The 18,818-nt window shown below is 50.8% G+C and overlaps 1 protein-coding gene across 1 annotated transcript in view; it reads right to left on the bottom strand.

Annotated features, from left to right (window-relative positions):
• WIPF3 (WAS/WASL interacting protein family member 3) overlaps positions 1-18,818 on the bottom strand; it is an 83,973-nt gene that overhangs the window by 6,412 nt on the left and 58,743 nt on the right. Inside the window, exons 3-7 of the mRNA XM_087820875.1 lie at positions 11,695-11,827; positions 9,884-10,015; positions 4,584-5,321; positions 2,339-2,488; positions 1,283-1,384 (exon numbers count right to left, since the gene is read on the bottom strand). Of these exons, the coding sequence (XP_087677001.1) occupies positions 1,283-1,384; positions 2,339-2,488; positions 4,584-5,321; positions 9,884-10,015; positions 11,695-11,827 (1,255 nt within the window). The remainder of the gene's footprint in view (positions 1-1,282; positions 1,385-2,338; positions 2,489-4,583; positions 5,322-9,883; positions 10,016-11,694; positions 11,828-18,818) is intronic.

Below are 18,818 nucleotides of genomic sequence, written 5' to 3'. Positions count from 1 at the left end.
TAATGTTTGACCAGGCTAATTTTTAAGTTGATATTTTTGTATGGCCTGTGAATGATGTTATAAATATCCAAACGGCCCTTGGCATAAAAAGAGTTCCCCACCCCTGCTTTAGAGAATACATTTCTGGACCTCTGGCTTAACCTAGGGGTCAGCAACTGAAAAGCCTTGGGGCCAGGGGACCAGGTGTGTTGCAGTCTGGGTGTAACGGACAGCAGTGGGGTTTGACATGAAGGGGGGCAGCTGCAAACCAGCAGGAATCTGGCCCTGGACAAGGGACCTCACCAAGGTCCCTGTGAAAGAGACTCAAGGAGTTCCTGGTCTGGGGCTAAGCCCAGACACTGATGGTTTTGTCATTTTCCATGCTGGTCCACAGAAGCCTGGGATTGGGGCCTTGCTCAGGTTGTGGGTGGGGAACACAGCCAACCTCACCCCATGGGGTTGACTCTGTCCTGTCTTATGGGCTCCTGCGCAATCGGACTGGCTCAGCACCAGACAAGAACTGGCCCTGTTGTAACTAACTGGCAGCATCACTGTGCGGTCAGCGCCCCAACTTGTTTCCTTTGCTTCCTGGGTTCCTAAAGTACTTGCCTCCCTGGCCTTTGGGCCTGAGGGGCCGACTGGCCAGCTGCTCCCTCTTCCACTCTTGGGGCTGAACAGGTCAGCCGAGGGAAGGCCTCCCTAGGAGCCTGGCTACGCGATGAAGCCAAAAGGAGGCAGCTCTCACCGGGCTGAGACTTTCAGCCTTAGCTGGACATTGGAATCACCTAGCAGCTTTCAAAATTGCCAACACCCTGGTCCTGTCTGGGTGTTCTAACTTAGTCGGTCTAGGTGTAGCCTGGCCTTCAGGAATCTTACGTTCTCTAGGTCATTCTAATGTGTAGCCGAGGCTGAGAACCACTGACCCGTGGACACTCTTTGTTTCATGGTGTGCCACAGTTCCGAATTGGCCTTTTTTGGGTTCTTCCTGGCTATTAATGCAAAGTTCCTGTATCCCATTTTCCTTGGGGTGTTTAGCTCCCTAGTCAAAAGCCCCAGAGAGGGGAGGGACAAATGGTAAATTCACCCAACTCTGATGCTAAACCACTGACTCTGGCATTCTGTAAAAGCCTCTAAGTGAATCCTTGGGGACTGGGACTAATCAATGTTCTGAAGCTTCAGCCGTCCGAGCAGCACTGCGTTGCTGTACAGTTCGGCGAAATCGGAATAGGCAGGCTGCAGCCAAGCGGCGAATTCTGGAGTCAGGGAAAACCAGGAGTCCTGCCAGAATCCAGGTGGTACTTACTTCTGGGGATCTTGCTGGGGTAAATCTTCTGGCAGGGTTTATACTCGTCTGGAGGAGGGAAGTCTTCCACGGAATGGAACGTGAATTTAGACTCGAAGTCATCTGCACAGGTGGGAAATGGCAAAGTTGCTCGGGTTACTGTGATGACCCACGTTTTGGTAATTTCCAGGAGCACATAGGTTTGTATGCCCATCGCCAGGGTTTCAATGGCAGGGCTATTCCCCGCAGACACCCATCCTCCTCTCAATTTTTACTGTTTAGCTGGGACAAAGGGAATCGGGAAAAATGAGATCAGCAGGCTCTCCCCATCACCCAACTCAAGTTATGTCAACCAACATCTTAAGGAAGCTTCTAAAGGGAGAAGAGCCACAGGGCTCTCCGGGTCCAGAGTCAGGGGTGGGGAACGTGGCAGCAACAGGGACAGCAAAGTCCCCATGGCCTGAAGCCCCTCCTGAAGTCTGGGGTAGGGGGGCCTGGGTGGGGAGGAGGGGGTGGAACAGAAGCCCCCAGCCTGGCTGGCGAGACGGAGCATGGCCTGTGTCCAGTTGTGGACCTGGGCTCCCCAAGGCAAGTAGGTTCTGTCCTGAGCTCTTGATGGCAAGAGGAGAGGGGTCATGAGTCTGCTGTGTGATCTGGGCTTTGTGTCTGATAGTAGCTCAACCCACAAAGGGATCCAAAGAGTTTTGGTCACATCTGACCCTATGTTGACTTTCCTTCCTGTCTCCGTATTTTTGCCCTGATTGTCCCCTTGCCTGCTGGGCTTCTGTCCATCCACTCAGCTTGTCCGAATTACTCTATTCTTTCTGCCTCATGCATGGATTTCTCCATGGAGACAGATACACAGTTTAAATGTTGGTTTTCTTCCCTCTCTCTAAACTCAACTGGAAGGTTAAGAGTGGGTTCTGGGACCCTCCGGAAAGCCGCCAGAGAAATCCTCTATTTAACACAACCTGTGGGCTGTTCTATGCTACAGTGAGCTCCCTGTTCTTGCAGAGCATGCACCCTGGGCTGGTGAGCTCCCTGCTGGGTCTGGGGTCCCCCCTGCCCCCCTCTTACCAATGATGTGCAGGCTCCCGTTCCTCAGCTGACCTCCGGGCTGCGGAGTTGGGGTCCAGCCTGGGGCCTGTTGGCTCCTGCTCGAAAGCTCCGTGGTGGGTGATCTTGCAGGGGGCACTGGGGGTGGATTTAGCTTCCCCCCGCTGGTCCCTGACAGAGAAGATGATGGTGGATTCAGATACAGGAATGAATGGGGACAGCCGATGCTATAAGCTTCTGTGAGGGGTGAGGGATTGAGACCTTCGGATCTAATATGACACGGTGAGTAGAAGGGAGCCCCTGGAGCCAACCTGCTTGGGACTGAATCCCAGTTCTCCCACTGGGATAGTAACACGACCTCTTTGTACCTCAGTTCTCTCATCTGTCAGATAGGAATAATAATAGTACACACACCTCCTAGAGTTGTGGAGTTAAATGAGCTGTTTAAGTCAAGTCGCATGCAGTAAGGGCTCAGTAAGTGTTAGCTGCTGCGATAACCTTAGTGACAAGGACAACCTCAGTGACAAGGACAACCTCATCATCAGATGGTACAGCTCCCAAAAGGGAAACCACTGCAGAGCCCTAAGAAAGGGAAGGACTGTGTGTAGGTGAGGCTCAGGGGGAGGCCAGGTGAACAGCTGTCGGGGGCTCGCTCCTGCCCCGTTTCTGTTCACACTGTTCCCCTGCACTGCAGACCCTCGTTTCTCCTGCCAATCTAAATCCACCCGCCCACAGGGCCCAACTCACACCCCACCCTCCTCATCGCACCCTCCCTGATGACCTCTGGGGGAGGCTCTCTCTCCTTTACCAAAACTTTTCTGTCTGACTCCCTGGGCAGCTAATACCTGCTGTCTCCCACATCAGGGCAGGCAGGTGTTCTGCATCCCACACCACAAGGTGATGACCATGCTCCGCCAATACTGTGCCAAGGTGTTCACAGCTACAACCGCTTTCTCTCACCCCAGAGAGAGGAAGTAAAACACAGCCAAATATGACAGTTTTAATCCCTGGATGATGTTATTATAGGTAATTTAAATTCCTTTCTAGGCCCGGCCGGGCGTGGCTCAGCGGTTGAGCGTCGACCTAGGATCCAGGCGATCGGGGTTCAATTCCTGGTCAGGGCACATGCCCGGGTTGTAGGCTCGATCAATGACCCTCTCATCATTGATGTTTCTGTCTCTCTCTCTCCCTCTCCTTTCCTCTCTCTGAAATCAATAAAGATATATTAAAAAAAAGAAAATTCCTTTCTATTTGCTCTGCAATGAACTTGTATTATTTTTAACGCAAGGAAAGACATTTAGAAAACTTTATGCATCAAAGGATTTTCTAAAAGACCAAGGAATATGTGTATAAGTGTGGATGTGTGTTGGGGTGTGTATGTTGTTAAAAATAATTTTGGGGAGTTTATGAGTGTGCTCTCATGGATGGATGAGTGTGCAGACGGGTGGGTGTGCTTCCCATCAGGAGGACACCAAAAGTAAATGGAGCCGTTTACTACCCGGACATCAGTCCTGGGGCGTGCATGCTCAGTCCAACATCACCGCTGCTGCGTAGGTGAAGGAATTATCCTTAATACTTGGCTGAAAAGGCAGACCCTCAGTTTTCTTGAGTCAGCAGGAGAACCTGCCAAAACAAGGCAGAATGCTAATCCCATCCACCGAGGGCCTGTGAACATCGTGGCTGGGAGCCAGGCTGTAAAAACTCAGGAAAAATTCAACAGGACAGCTGGATCTGAACCAAATGCATCCACGGCCCGTCCACCCCGGGAAGTAGGTTTGGGGTCTGAAGGGCGATGGTGAGAAGAAAGAACCCTCCTCTAGATCTCCCAGTTGCCAGGCCCTGTTCCAACAACTGCCTGAGGGGGGAGCTATTGCTACTCTCATCTTACAGGGAGGAGCCGGAAGCACAGAGAGGCTGAGATTGCCCAGGGTCACACGGCGAGGAAAGGCCAGGCGACTGAGGCCAGAACCCCCGGTTTTGGTCTGCGTGACCTTGGACAGGTCTTCCCGCTCCCTCCATCCTGGTTTTCTGTCTCTAACATTAATACCTGTGACAATAAGTCCCACAAGTCTTTCTTGCTCTCCACAGGGGCACTGAATAGGTCTGTTCTAACCAAAATCCCACCAGTTAGGACATCCCGAGGTACTGCCAAGTGGCTCACAGGAGCAGGCCTCCGGCTGAGGCCCTGGCACCTCCACAATTGCTGGCAACGTCAAGTGGTCCTCAGACCCCCCCCCCCCCCCCGGACCAGGACAGCTGTGCCCACCTGGACCCCGGCCCGGTCTCCGCTTCTGCAGGAAAGGCTGGGACCCGGGAGGGACGGCGGGCGGAGCCGGCAAGGTCTGCACGCTGGGCTTCGGTGGCTGCACCTGGAAGCTGGGGGACTTGGGGGGCAGCGGGGGTGGGGCTTCACCACTGTTGTTAGCCCCCAGCATAGGGGGCGCAGGCAGCAAGGCCCTCGGGGTGCAGGAGGCGTAAATGGCGAGTGGTGGTGGTGGTGGCGGTGGCGGCGGGCAGGGAGGCTCCGGAGCATCCTGGGTGGGGCTGGCGGCATCGGCATTGAGCCCGGGGTACCCACAGGGTGGGAGGAGGGGGAGCGGGGGTGGGATGGGCGATAAGTGCAAGGGGGCCAGCTGAGGCTTCACCGCCCTGTCGCTGAGAATGGAGGTCTGGGGAAGTGGGGGTGGCGTTGGGGGAGGTGGCGGAGGGGGAGGTGCGGAGGGCAGAGGGGGTGCAACCGCCAGGGCATTCCCTTTGGTCTGTGAGCCAGGCGGGGACACCATCGGAGCTCTGACGGGGGAGGAAGGGGGCAGGGGTGGGGGTAAGGGCGGGGGAGGTGGGGCGGGCACGCTGGGGCGCAGAGGGGCCGTCCTGGCTGCACCCTGCGCCTCCGAGGCGTTGCCCAGCCTGGGAGACGCTGGGGGGTTGAGCGGCCCGCTGATGGTTTTGGTGGGAAGCCGGGGAGAAGGCGCTCGGGAGCCAGGGGCCTGCCCTGTCTTGCCACCTGGAAGTGAGACAAGTTCCGAGTTAGCTCAGCGACAGAGGAAAGAGAGACCTCAGGTGTGTGGGCAGCAATGCCCGGCAAGACTGTCCGCCTGGAGAGCAGAGGCTTCCTGCTTCCTGAATATCTAAGGTGACTCCCAAGCCAGGGGGAAGGCACCCTGCTTCGGGGATCCAGGTCCAATGACCCTGAGCCTCCTTGTCGCCTGGCCTCTGGAAGTCCCACGCTCCCTTTCCCGAAGACGGGCCCACTTCTAAGGGGCTCGCTGCCTCCGGGGGTCTTGGCTGCCTCAGCCCGGAGATCCTGCACCCTCTCGGCCACACCTGAAACCCCACAGACTGTCTACGGTCAGCGTTTGTTTGTTGGGCTTCATGGAAGACTGGGGCGGGGGTGCTCCCTGGGAGTGGCCTTGTGTCACTGTACACTTGCATCACGTGTCACTGCACACACTTGCGTCACGTGTCACTTCTTTCCCGTTTGTACCTCGGTCTCTCTAAGGAGAAGATGTTTCTCTCCGTTTACTGTACAGAAGTTCTGTAATCACTGCGTATGGATGCTTCTGTTTAGGAGGCATTGAAAGTATTTCTTCCCTGCCCCTGCCGTTACGGTCCAGTTGGTGGAGCATCGTCTCGCGCACCAAAAGGTGGCAGGTTTGATTCCTGGTCGGGGCACATGCCCCGGTTGGGGGCTCCATCCCCAGTAGGGGGTGCGCAGGAGGCAGCCGATTGGGGGTCCTCTCTCATGGGTGTTTGTCTCCCTCTCCCTTCCTCTCTCTCCAATCAATACAAACATATTTTTAAAAACATTTCTTTCCCCCAAAATACAGTGATCTCTCTAAGAGGAGTTCTGGGGAATGCTTTTTTCCATGTTTCAGCACCCTTCCATTTTATAATTCCCGAGAAAACATGCAGAAAACCCCTTGAAAACATGCTTGCTTCTCCCACCTCTAACCTCCCGGATGCTGCAGAATAGGAAACACAGCTTTCACATAAGATCACTACCCCAGCCTCTGTTGGTGGCTCGGAGCTTGTCAGTCGATGAGTCAGTCTCCAGTCTGTTTTCCCAACCGGGTGCTAAATCCTACCCCAACTTACTTGATGCCAAAAGCCAGGCCATCAACACAAGGTATGGTTCAGGTCACTTGGGCTGAAGCTAAGTGGACAGGACTGTGGTGTCTGGCTTCCCAAACAGAGGGTCCTCCTCTGTCTATGATGTGACAGCCACCTGGACAACACTACTCTTTACAGTTCTCAGCGATGGAATGGCTGACTTGATCCCCCCGGGGTCTAGGGCAGGCATGGCCAGAGCAGCTTAGCTGACCGTGACAGGAGGGGAAGCCCCCACCTGGCCTTCTACCTCCTGGATATCCAACATTCTGTGTGAGGTCAAGGGCAGAGATCAGGCTCAGGGCTTCCTGCCTCCGGCTTCTCAAACCTGTTTCCATAGTCCGCAGAGATGGTGGAGCCCCAGGCAGCTTCCTAAACAAGGCAAGGCCTCCCTATGCCCAGCTGCTGGGTGGACTTTAAAGGGTTAACAACGCTGAAGAACAGAATCAGCCCCTGAATGACCAACCCAAACTCTTTAAGTGGCTGCGGACACCATGTTTCCAAGATTCAAAAACCCGCCAAGTGAGTCAGTTCGAAGTACAGGAGCCTTTGCTTACTAAGCAGCCAACTAAATGAGAAACGGGCAAACCCATTCTTATCATAACATGAGCAGAGAAGCAAGGATGGCACTAATCCTCCTTGGCACTAATCCTCATGCCCACTCTGGGATCACGCAGAGCTGGCAGCCTGCGTTTAAGGTGAGACCCGCGGGAGAGAGAGGAGCTGATGGCGTGAGTGCAGCGAGGAGAGCAGCCAGGCACCTGGCCAGCAGAGCTCCCGCAGCGAGTGCCAGGGAAGGAAGGGAGGAGTTTGCCAACATGGCATAAGCGCCAGGCCCTAGAAGCCCAAACAGAAGCACGAAAGGAGCCCGTGCGTCGGGGGAAAGGCCAGCTGGGGTGCACGCAGGCGGCTCCGCTGATAGGAAAGGAATCAGCGTCTAGGGCCTGGGGGTTATCAGAAGATGAAATGTCTTCTTTCAATGTGCACATGTTTCCAGAAGACCTTGGACTGCACGGAAGTCTCGTTCCACATTCTGTACAATTGTATCTTATTTTTATGATCACTCCCTTGAGCTCTAAGTCAGGGCCACAGTATGACTGTTGGAGACCCTAGGCACTCCTGCTTTAAAAAAATATTTAATATTACACTTTGCGACTGCACTGCTATAAAGACAAATATAATCTTTGACGCTAAAAATTCATGGTTTTTTCTCCCCTGATTTTAAAAGAAATTCAAACGTTTTCATGGGCCCCTAAAAGTATTGTGAGCACTAGACTCTGTGCTCTCTGGGCCTAATGGCTCTGAGCAACCATACTACCCACTCACACATTTCATTCAACAAATACTTACAAAGCACCTACTATGTGCCAGACATTTTTAAGGCAATAAACAAAACACCGTTCTTGCCTTCCTGGAGCATAGATAGAGGGAGAAAATGAACCAGTAAATATGTAATATGTCCAATGGTGGTAAGTAATACAAGGAAAACAAATCAAGATAGAGGGGATATGGAGAGAGTGGGACTCATTTTATATAGATGATGAATAAGCCTCACTGATAAGTTGACCAGATGCCATTTGAGCAGTGACCTGAAGGAAGGGAGATAGTGAACCATGTGGACATTTGTGGAGGAGTGTTTCAGGCCAAGGGAGCTCAGTGCAAGGGCCCTGGGGCAGCAATGTGCCTTGTTTGTGTAAAGAACAGCAAGGAGGGCAGTGTGTGGCTGGAGTGCAGGGCTTGAGCCAGCAAGAGTGGTAGACAAGAAGACCAGAGATATAGCAAAGGCCAAAGTCCTTTTCTCTGAATGCCAAGGGGGCTGAGGGGAGAGTTCTGAGAGAAGAGCCATGGTGTCTCACCCTGACATGGCACTAAGGCCATGCATCTACCTATTGGCCCTGATCTTGAGTTTCCTTCCTGTTACAGGCACCATTAGTCACTTCATTATGGATTTTGATCTCCTCTAAAGAGATCAATACTTGATTTCTCGTAGTGGCTCTAACATCTGACACGTGTGTCCTATTGGAGACAAGTGGGAATACTGTTGGCTCCCTTTATCTGATCCCTCTTATAACCTGACTGGGGTTATTTCTGTTAAGAGAAACTAGTGGAATTTTTATATCCCAAAGGATGTTTCTTTGGTACCATGCAGGAAGTTTGAAAAAGAAGTGGGTGCAGAAGAATGCCGGGTCTCAGGATGACCTTGGTGCTTTCTTGTCTGAAAAACCCTCAGCAAAAATGGTGAAATGAAATGGCCTCTGAGAAGGTTCAGGTTAGATTTCAAAGCATCCCACGGTCCTTATCTGTGCTAGCCTTTATCAGTAGGTGACAGCAGCAAATGCATCCCTTAATGTCACACAGCCACAGAGCCCATTACGAAAGTTAGCCAAGTCACATGGCAGAAGATTCTATACCAGGGATGTTTGGGGCTTGATATTCCCTGGATTAATGAAATTCGTTGAGCTTATCAAAAAAGAAAAAAAAAAAAAGGAAAAACACTTTTTCTGCACATAATATATATTTTCCTAATTTTAATGCAATGTTTCCAAAACATCTGATACCCACTAAAACACAAAATGACTGCGGTAGACTGGTTGCAAAAATTACCTCGATTATCCACTTATTCCTGATCGCACAACCTTTGAAATGTGATCTTGCAGCTCCTCTCACCAAGGGATGAATCTCTTTCCCCACCCTTCTCTCTGCCTGGCCTTGCGACTTGCTTTGGAAAAGAGGGTAGAATAGGAAGTAATACTACGACCCAAGTCTAAGCCTGGAGAGGCTCTGTATGCTTCTGTCCTCTCTGTTGGAACCTTGCCATCACTATGAAAACAAACCCCGAACAGTCTGCTACATGTTGAGTGACCATATGGCTCAGTCAGGTCGGTGGGCCCAGCTGAGGCACCAAAGATATGAGATATAAGCTGAGCAAAGCCACCTACCCAACCTGTAGATACTAGAGGGAGTCCAGCTGAGACCACCCTAAATTGCCAACCCACGAATTATAAACTACATAAATGGTTGTTAAAAGCCCCTAAGTTTTAGGGTATTTTGTTACACAGCAATACCTAACTGATACAATGACTAAGAACCTTTAAGACTTAGTCATTGCCAGCGAGGCCACAGTGAGGTCACTAAGATTTCCTAATGTGACTTACACCTTCTGTCTGTGCTTTGCAGTCTGGGCCACACGGCACCATCACAAAACACTGTGCACTGTGGCCAATCATTCTTCATTAATCCAGAGGGAAGATTTAAACAGAAGGATGACTTAAAAGATCCCTCGAGCACAATTCTGTGCTTTGGAAATTTCTGGTGCTTAGGCTCCCAGGTGCATGATCTCCTACCACACAGCTGCTCACTAGGACTGTGTCACCTACTGGCATGTGAAGGATGGCCCAGTTGGGTCTACAAGCGAAGGGAATGAAGATCACAAGGTAGCTAGTCTGGATTCCTCCTTACCTGCTGCATCCCTCTGGCCTGCTGGTCGCAACACAGGAAAGCCACCAGCAAACAGATCTCCCAGGGCTGGGGGCGTGCTCCCTCCTCGAGAGTTTGCAGAGCCTCCCGCCTCTTTGTTGGTTCCTTTAGGACCTTTAGAGAGAAGAGGCAGATAATGGGGACTTGTGAGCAGAGCTGAGCAACCAATGCTCACCCAGGGCCACAGTCTGACACTGCCCGTGGCAACCTTCCCGTCTCCCGGGCAGTGTTACTCTTCTGGATGGATCTTTCCCAAACACCCTCTGCCTCGATACCTTGCAAACTTGTGCCCCCCCCCCCCCATGTCTGCTGCCCTCTCTGGGCCTTCCAAAGAACCAACCATAGGTAGTTGACCACTCTGAAAAGTGACCAGAACCAAGGACCTATCTACTGCCAGTTAATAGATGCCAATGGAGGAACTGGCAGCACCTATCAAATGAGAAAACCCAAACATTCTACATATAGAGCTGGTCCTGTTTTCAACTTGACTGGTTGTGGGGGGACTAGGCAGAGAGAACCCGCAGATTTAACTCAGGCAGTGATTTTAACTTCTGCGCACAGAGCCTGGCCCTGGACGGCAAACGGGCAGTGAAGGCCTGCAGTGATCTGTGCTTCAGTGTTTTCTGTTCCTGAGCTCCCACTCCCCGAGCCCCGCAGGCTTCCCTGCACCTGTCTGTCTATGCAAGAGAAAGCTGAGGAGCCCTGGAGGGGAGGCGTCACTAGTTCTTGCCTTCCAGATGTATGCGATTACTATCTACTTAAGACGAGAAGACATCCAGCTTAGAAAAGGACTCCTGGCAGAAAAATCTTCACGACCTGAAGTTAATGTGCACAGAGAAATTAATCCACAGGGCCCACTGGTGGGTGAATGTGGCCGGGTTATTCTAAATATTAGTATTATCCGTTACGTACTCATTGCAATGATTAGGAAGTGAGCATTTCCATAAAATGGACTTCTCTATTGGGCTTAATAGATTATATAGTGGGTCTCACCAGAAACTAGTTTTTATTGTAATTGTTGAAAATTTCTTAAAATAATTTGTCTATCCTTGTGTGTTAACATATATAATTACAGATACTAGATACAATTATATTTTGGGGGCTATCTTTGAGAATTGACAGAATGCTCATCAATGAAAAATGTAGGAAGACATCATAATGCCTGACAATGATAAATAATTCTGCATATACTGATTGTATCAACCTTTCACTATCTTGACACATACATAAAGGAGCAGGCATTATTATCTCTCCCATTTTGCAGGTGAGCGCACTGAGTCTGGAAGAGGTCCTTGGTTTGTCTGGTAGCAGACGCAGCAGCCGTCTGACCCAAGCCCGGGGCTCTGTTTACCCTCTCACATTCTAGAAGACACAGGAAGCGGCAGCCATTTGATCCTGTGAGAGAATTTAGAATAAATCTTTCTCCTGGTGGAAAAACAAAAACTTTGCATTTTTTAATGCTGAGGCTTTTCTTTTTCTCTCATTGAGTTTGAGGACTATGCTGACATAGCGATGTTTAAATGTTACCTTGCAATGGATAAACACAAAGCTGACATAGCGATGTTTAAATGTTACCTTGCAATGGATAAACACAAAGCGGTGTATCCATACAGTGAAATATTATTCAACAATAAAAAAGGGGTGAAGTACTGGTTCCTGCTACATGGATGAACCTTGAAAACATAATGCTCAGTGAGAGGAGCCGGTCACAAAAGGCCACATGCCGTATGATTCCCTTTATAAGAAATATCCAAAATAGGCTCACGGCAGCCCTAGCCCCTGCGCTCGCTTACTCTCGATCTGCGGGGCGCTGCGGTCGTTGATCTGCGTGACCTTCCGAAGGCGAGTCCCTTGCTGGATGTCGGCTAACAGTGCACTCCGACCTTTGGGATCTGTCTTTTTCAAGCTGGAAGCATCTGTACTCGCCTGTAAGAGGAATGCAATTATAATCAGATGTAACATTTGCAGATAAGCCCAAAGTCCTGTCCCCTGTGAGGTTTACCTCCCACAGCAGGTGACCGAGCATCCAGGTGAGCCCCAGAGAGAGGAAGGCCCCTGAGACTTCAGCAGCGGCCACATCTGTCAGGCTGAGCACGCTTCAGGGGAGATAAGGGGCCTTAGGAGGTCTTTGAGCTACAGATAGGATTTATGAATCCTTGCTGTGGCCACTTTTTTTTTTTTTGCTATTGTTCAGAAAAGGACAGCTAGATTTGCTTACTAGTCAGAGACTCTGCAGTGCCACAGACTAGAAACTGAGGCAACTGTGGTTTTAGTTCAAATGTGCTGAGTTTCAGCATTTTCGCCGCTGACTCTACTGCATGATGAGTCTCTGAAGGGCACACTCTCCAAGTCGGGTTCTTGTTGCCTGGGGACACGATTTTTGAGTCCTTGAGAGGGGCTCATGGTTGCTGATGAACAACAGGGCGCTGAGCAAGGGCCCCAACCCGATTGCTGTATCTTTTTCAGGAAGGAACGTAAGAACCGCATGTACATGGGGGGGTTCCCCACACAGGATGCTTAAAACCCCCCTATATATATAAAACATTAATATCAGTAAATTATTTTAAACCGCAAAGTTTTGAGATTTTAAATTTTTATTTAATTTTTTTTTTTTTTTGTAAATAATTAGTGACAGGAATAAAGGATCGACAGGAATATCATGACTCTAGCCCAGAAGGCAGGGAAATCTTGGTAAAAATCGGACACTGTAGTCTCAGACATGCGTGTGGTCAGGGATAGGGGAGAACACGTGTCGTCACTTTCTTCCCAGTTACAAGGCAAACAGCACCGTGAATTACAATGATAGTCACGACCCAGCTCAGGTAAGGGCCCGGAGGAAGGAAGGGTTCGCAAGGGGTGTTCTTCTGCTTAAAGAAGTGGAGACGCACAGGCCTTAGCCCTAGGGACATGCGGGGGTCGTCTCAACGAATTTAGACTCGATTTTTAATTTATTATCAAAATTCATTCACCACTCCCTGACCTTGTCCATCCCAGGCTTTTCAAGTGAGGGCTACGAAGAATCTATGTCCTTAGGATAATGATTTTAAACAGATTCCCTACGTGGCACGGGTCTCGAGATGTTCTTGATGAATCCACACGAGAGATTTGTTGATAGACACCTTCCCAGTCAGCAGGAGGATATGGCAAGGCCGGTCACGTTTGGGTGCCACAGTCACCTCGCAGGACTAAGCGTAACAAGCCTCCTGTTGCCCCGACGGTTTTCCACTAGGGGGCTCCCCCTCCCCTGATATTAGCTGGCTACCCTTCAATCCCCTCCTGGGAGGTAGAAAGGAAAGAATAACTTCATGGCCAAGGCGATCACGTATATACAGGCTTAACGGGTGTCGCAGAAAAGGGCATCTAAGGACTTATTCATTTCCACATCGCAAACTACAGTACACAGCGGCAGTCATTCCCGTTACCTGCAATATTTATTAACAGTTAAATCAAAAGCTGTTTCTTAAAAATCTACAACCCTAAGAAGCCTTGTTACTGTGGTTACAGGGTACAGAAACAGGAAAGGGATTTCCAAATATCCCCTGGGCTTTTGGTCTAGGCAAATCCGGATTACTGGCCACTTTACTAAAACTATAATTAAGGGGGAGAAGCCATTCCTGGACACTTCCCAGGGCAAATCTATCCACCAAACCCACCTCCTCCCCTGGAACCCCACTGCCCCATGAAAACTGCTAAACCGAAACATCACTCCAGTGTCTCCTCTGGTTCCTCGTTAGCATTGTCACGGGGTGTGACGATCTGTTGGGTTCCACACAAGGCTTTTGTGGACTCAGTTCTCCTAGAGCAAGCTTCAAATGGAACAGCCCTGACACTAAAAAGATGCAAAGCAGCAGAACAGTAATGCAAATTAGCCCATCGCGGGGGGTGGCCAAGGCTGAAAAACTGAAGTGAACCAATAAGATTAGAAATACAAAGACTGAGTGGCAGTAGCAACTGAGCCAAGGGTGGGGAGGTGTCTGCCCTCCCTTCTGGGTAAGTTATAAAAGTTTTTGCATATCCATCTGTCGTCCCCACAAATGACTCCATCAGGTTTCAGTGTAGTTTGGGGGTAGCAAGGATGGCCCTTCAGCCCAGATCAAAACTTTAAAGTGCACAGTCTTCCTGCTATTTGTCACCCTGCCACCAAAGGCCGGGACTGCATCTGTCTGATTTCAATACCGGTTTCTGTGTGAAACACTGATAAAAACCTGGCCAGCTGACCCACACCTAGCAAGGATGACCTAAACCCTGTCATTTTCATACAATTTCAGCCTTGCAGCCTCTAAAGATACTTCCTCCATGTGGCTGTTACTCCTAAAATTAGGACTCAGGTCTCTCCAGGCACACAGCCTGCTCATTGACCCAGACCTCAGCCTCTTTCTGCCTCCTTCAAACTTGGGGGGCACACAGGTAGGTATCAGCAGCCAGGGTACCCGCATTTCATTAGCACGCCTAAATCCCCAGGACAGCCAGCATGGCCCGTAGGCTAACACAGAGAGCCTGGGCTCCCAGAGAGAGCCTGTGAATATTTTCAGATAACTAACTCCCCCCTGCCAGGCCTGACACATTGTTCCCTGCACCCCAGATGTCTGCCACTCAGCTTGCTCCAGAATGAGGCATATTGCAACCTAATAGTTCTATTTTCATCCTCAGAAATGCATGTATGCAGTTAAAATCTATGAGCAAAAAGAACAAACCATTGCCACCTCGCTTATCAAGAGATAGAGCAGAATTAGGGCCTTTTTGTCGGGACTATAGGCTATAAGAGGTGAGTCTGGTCCTATTCTCTACACCCACAAAGAAGTCCCCCCATCGGAGTCATCTAACCCACTGGCATGGCCTTGGTCACTATGTGCCGGCAGCTACCTCCTTGCCCAAGGACCTGGAGGCCATCTCAGGCCCTTCCCTCTTCCTCTCTCTCTCTCTCTCTCTCTCTCTCTCTCTCTCTCTCTCTCTCTCTCTCTCTCTCTCTCTCTCTCGACAGCCACGCCTGTTGACTTCTCCTGAGTGATTTGTCTGGAATCTGGCTCCTTGACTCCATCTCCACGATGCTGACTTAATGTTGGCCTCCGCCACCTGGATTCCATCACCTGGTCGCGCCTTCCTCTACACAGCCGCCAGAATGTTGATAGAGGAACACGTCACTTATCATGTCCCGCCCCTCCAGAGAACACCGCAGGCTCTCCCTGCCCTCAGAGTCATGTTCAAGTCCCTTCATGCTGAGCAGGCCCCTTCGTGACCAGCCCAGGCCTCGCATCCCTGGGCCTTCCAAGGGGCTTCGGCTCGGGCCAGGCGCTCTGCTCCCGTGACACCGTCTCCTGGTGCTGCGCCAGGAAGCGCCGATCCTGGAAGGCCAGCAAAAGGCCCTTTTTTGTTCCTAGAGCAACACGCTCCCTCTTAGCAGAGCACCCGCCACCCAGATCATGTCACTCTGCTCAAAACTCACAGTGGTTTTCCATCTCACTTAGGATAAAGAAAATGCAAAGTCCTCATGAACATCATCTGCTGGGCTTGACTGCACTTCCGCATGGTACCCCGCGGTTACCCCCAAATGCCAGCACTTCCCCACCCACGCCAGTGTCATAAAGCGGCTCCACTGTGTGGCAAGAGGAGCTTCTGGTACTCGTTTCTCGCCACAGTGACGAATCTGATTCCAACGCAGAACAGGGACCTGAGAGGTGTATCAGCAGAGCCCAGGGGGCGGGTTTCAGAGGCAGGGACTGGAGAGTGGACTGTCCCAGAGCCACACATTCAACAGGCGGAGAACATACGGATGGTGGGTTAGACACCGGACAAACACACGCCTTTAAGTGCACGGGGTGGTTATTTAACCTGCACCGCAACAAAACGCGTTTGTAAGGAGTTCACGGACAGTGCTGGAGAGAAGGAGCTGAGAAGATGGCAAACAGACGTCAGCAGAGCAGACCCCTTGGTTACTAATGTAGCCCAATAATATTTAAGATTTGAGCGCCGACTGTACCGGGCATTGGGTTAGAAGGGAGGGACCGCCAGCATCCTGTTCTCGGGGAGTGTATGTAACTGGGAGGGTGTGTATTCATGTGTATGTATACACATACGTACATGCACGTATAGAACACATATGCACACACACATGCATTTGTGTGTATATGTCTATTACATACATACGTGTATATGTACATCTATGTCCCACTCTTTATTTTCTGGGCCTGAGCGGCCAAGCTGGGCCCGCACGGGGATCTAATCTGTCTTGGAGGCTGCCCTCAGGGCTGTGTTGACAGCACCCGCGTCTGACTCTCCACACTCCACCGGGTCACAGAATCCAGCCACGCTGCCCCAAGGAATCCGCCCACCGCTCGTCACATTTCTTGAGGAGCTAAAGCTGCTGCGGAGCCCTCGGGTGCTTCGTTTCTACTCCAGGCCTGGCTCAGGCTTCTGCCTCTCCTGGAACTGCTCCTGCCTCCCTGCTCCCTCCCCCTGCTGTACCTGCCAAGGCCTTTACTGCTATTTTAAGCTTTAGATCAAAGAGTTTACTTTACAACATCTTTTCGCATGGAAACTCTCCGCATGCAAAAACGAAGCCGTCCCCCTTTAGTATCTGCATGTCCTGCTTTTTAAAAGCCATGTGCACGATCTATCAGTATTCTGTGGAAATTAACTCCGTCCCCGCCTTAGCCCCTGGGTCTCTGACCTCTGTCTGCTCGACAGACATGCAGGTACCGAAGAAAAGACGTTGCCTTGATTCGTCAAAGTGCCCCCACACTTTCTATCCTTTGGTCACCCTGTCCCCAGAAATGAGAATTCAAGTCAGCACCATTCTCTTTTTTTTCATGACGCCAATATTCTTAGGCTTTTAAGACTAAAATGAAATGATGAGAGAACCTCATTTTAAAATCTACCTTGGATCTGGAAAGAACCACCTTGTAAACTCAAAAAAAAGGTCAGCGTTGAGAGTCAAGGTCAAGAGCCTGGCAATAGGCTGGGAATGGCTAATAAATAATACATAGTTTGAACAGTCTCAAATCTGGTTGAGGTTTCATATCTCCTATTTCTTTTAGACAAAAAGTACTACCAAAAAGAAACATGCTTGCCCACCCCCCGCCCTCCCAGCAGATTGATTTGCAAGTTCAGCTCAGGGCTTCGGCACAGTTGTTTCTTCACGTCTCCCTCCTCTTCATTCCAAGCTTGAAACCTCTGACTCCTTTCCCTCTTCTGTCCCTGAGACCTGGCTCCTCCCTTTGACCACACACACGCAGGTGATTCTGGGGTCTGGGTAAGAAGGCTGCACCTTGCAAAGGGTGACAATGACAACAGCAGCAATGGCAAAAAGAAATGAGAAGACATCTGGGTGTGCCAGGCATTCCCAGTATTTCATACGCGTTAACTCATTCAGGGGGCACTGGGACAGCCCCTTGATGTAGCTGCTAGTTATGAGTCTTATGTCCAGTTTACATGTGGGGCGCAGAGCAGAGCAGGCTGTCGATGTGCCGCTGGTTAGTGGAGAGCGGAGAAGTGAGCCAGGCAGCTCGAACCACCATGGTCTACAGCCTCGCGGCAATACCACCGCCCAGGAAACCTGTGACGGCGAAACACCCAGGAAATCCATGGCGAGCCCGCCGCTGGGGCAGGAGCTGGCCCAGCTGCCCTCTGGCTTGGGACCATGGTCGATATTGCCTCACACAGAGTGTGCCAGCCAGAGCAGCAAGGAGTGGGCAGGGAGAGAGACGGGAAGGGTGGAGGGAGGGAGAGAGAGAGATGCTCCTAAGAAGGCTGGGGCCCAAGGAGCGAGGTGCTAGGCCTTTGCCAGGACGACAGACTCGGAGCCAGTCCGATGAGCGCATTAAACGTGAGCCAGCAGCCGTCTTGGCAAGGGGAGCACTGTGAGCCCTTAAAATGGAAACTGCACAGAGAAACCCTATGCTGCGAGGCTGATACCCCCAACTGTAAATAGCCTGCACCTAAACCGCCCTCGTCAGGTAACACAGAACCTCCGGGCCCAGCCCTGCTGCTCTGCCTCTTTCTTTCCAAGCGCCAGCCGCCTCTCTCCTCTCACAGCGCCCTGCGGGCTGCGGGCAGGAGGGTGTTCGGCACGTGGCCTCCCTTGGTTCACTCTGAAACAGGTAACGATGGACATTGCTCAAATGTGAAAGGAGACAAAGGAAACAAAAATAACCCAGAGGGGGGAGTTCCAAAATTTCTAGAAAGTTCAAGATGTTTCCAAAGGACTGTACCCGTTCTGGATAATAACGTAGATGGATCTAGGCTTTCTTTTCTCACAGTGACTTTTCTAGGTCCTCTGTATTGAGAATCCAACAGAATCCTCGGGGGCCCGACTTGGATTGGATGCTAGAGAAACAAGGACTCACAGCTCAGCCCGAGGGGGCACTGAAGGGGTCTCGCTGCTGGATCTGATGATACTCCCATCTATTCCAGCACTTGCTTCCAAACCTCTCTGGGTTGGACCCCCAGCTCACCAGACTTGGGCTCTGTAATTACTCTTGGTCATAGGTCAAATATAAGTAAATATAGAAAATTATTTCCATGCCATATTTTCTGGAAAAGTGTACGCTCTTCTTCTAGTCCTTCTAGCATTGCCAAACTGAGGCTGTTGCTCTCACCATTCAACAACAAATATTCGTTGTGCATCTTCTATGAGCGGGGACAGAGCAAGGGGAAGCCAGACACTTCCTTCTACATATTACTCGCTGGGTAAGACTCAGAGATGTGCCAGCAGAGCAGAAAGTCCTGGAACCTGCTCAGTCTATCTTTGGACCTCGCTGGCATTTATGTAACATAGATAGGTCACTACAGAGGAGCTGAGTTTGCACCCCAGGTTTATGTTTCCCACTGGCTGCCGAACACCTCATATAAATGTCCCACTAGCACGTTAAACTCAACACGTCTGAAAACAAGCTCGTTTTCTCCCCCATATCACCCACCA

Source organism: Miniopterus natalensis, chromosome 10, assembly GCF_054644295.1.
Source record: "Miniopterus natalensis isolate mMinNat1 chromosome 10, mMinNat1.hap1, whole genome shotgun sequence".
NCBI classification, from domain to species: Eukaryota; Metazoa; Chordata; class Mammalia; order Chiroptera; family Miniopteridae; genus Miniopterus; species Miniopterus natalensis.
This window is presented reverse-complemented; position numbering and strand designations above follow the sequence as displayed.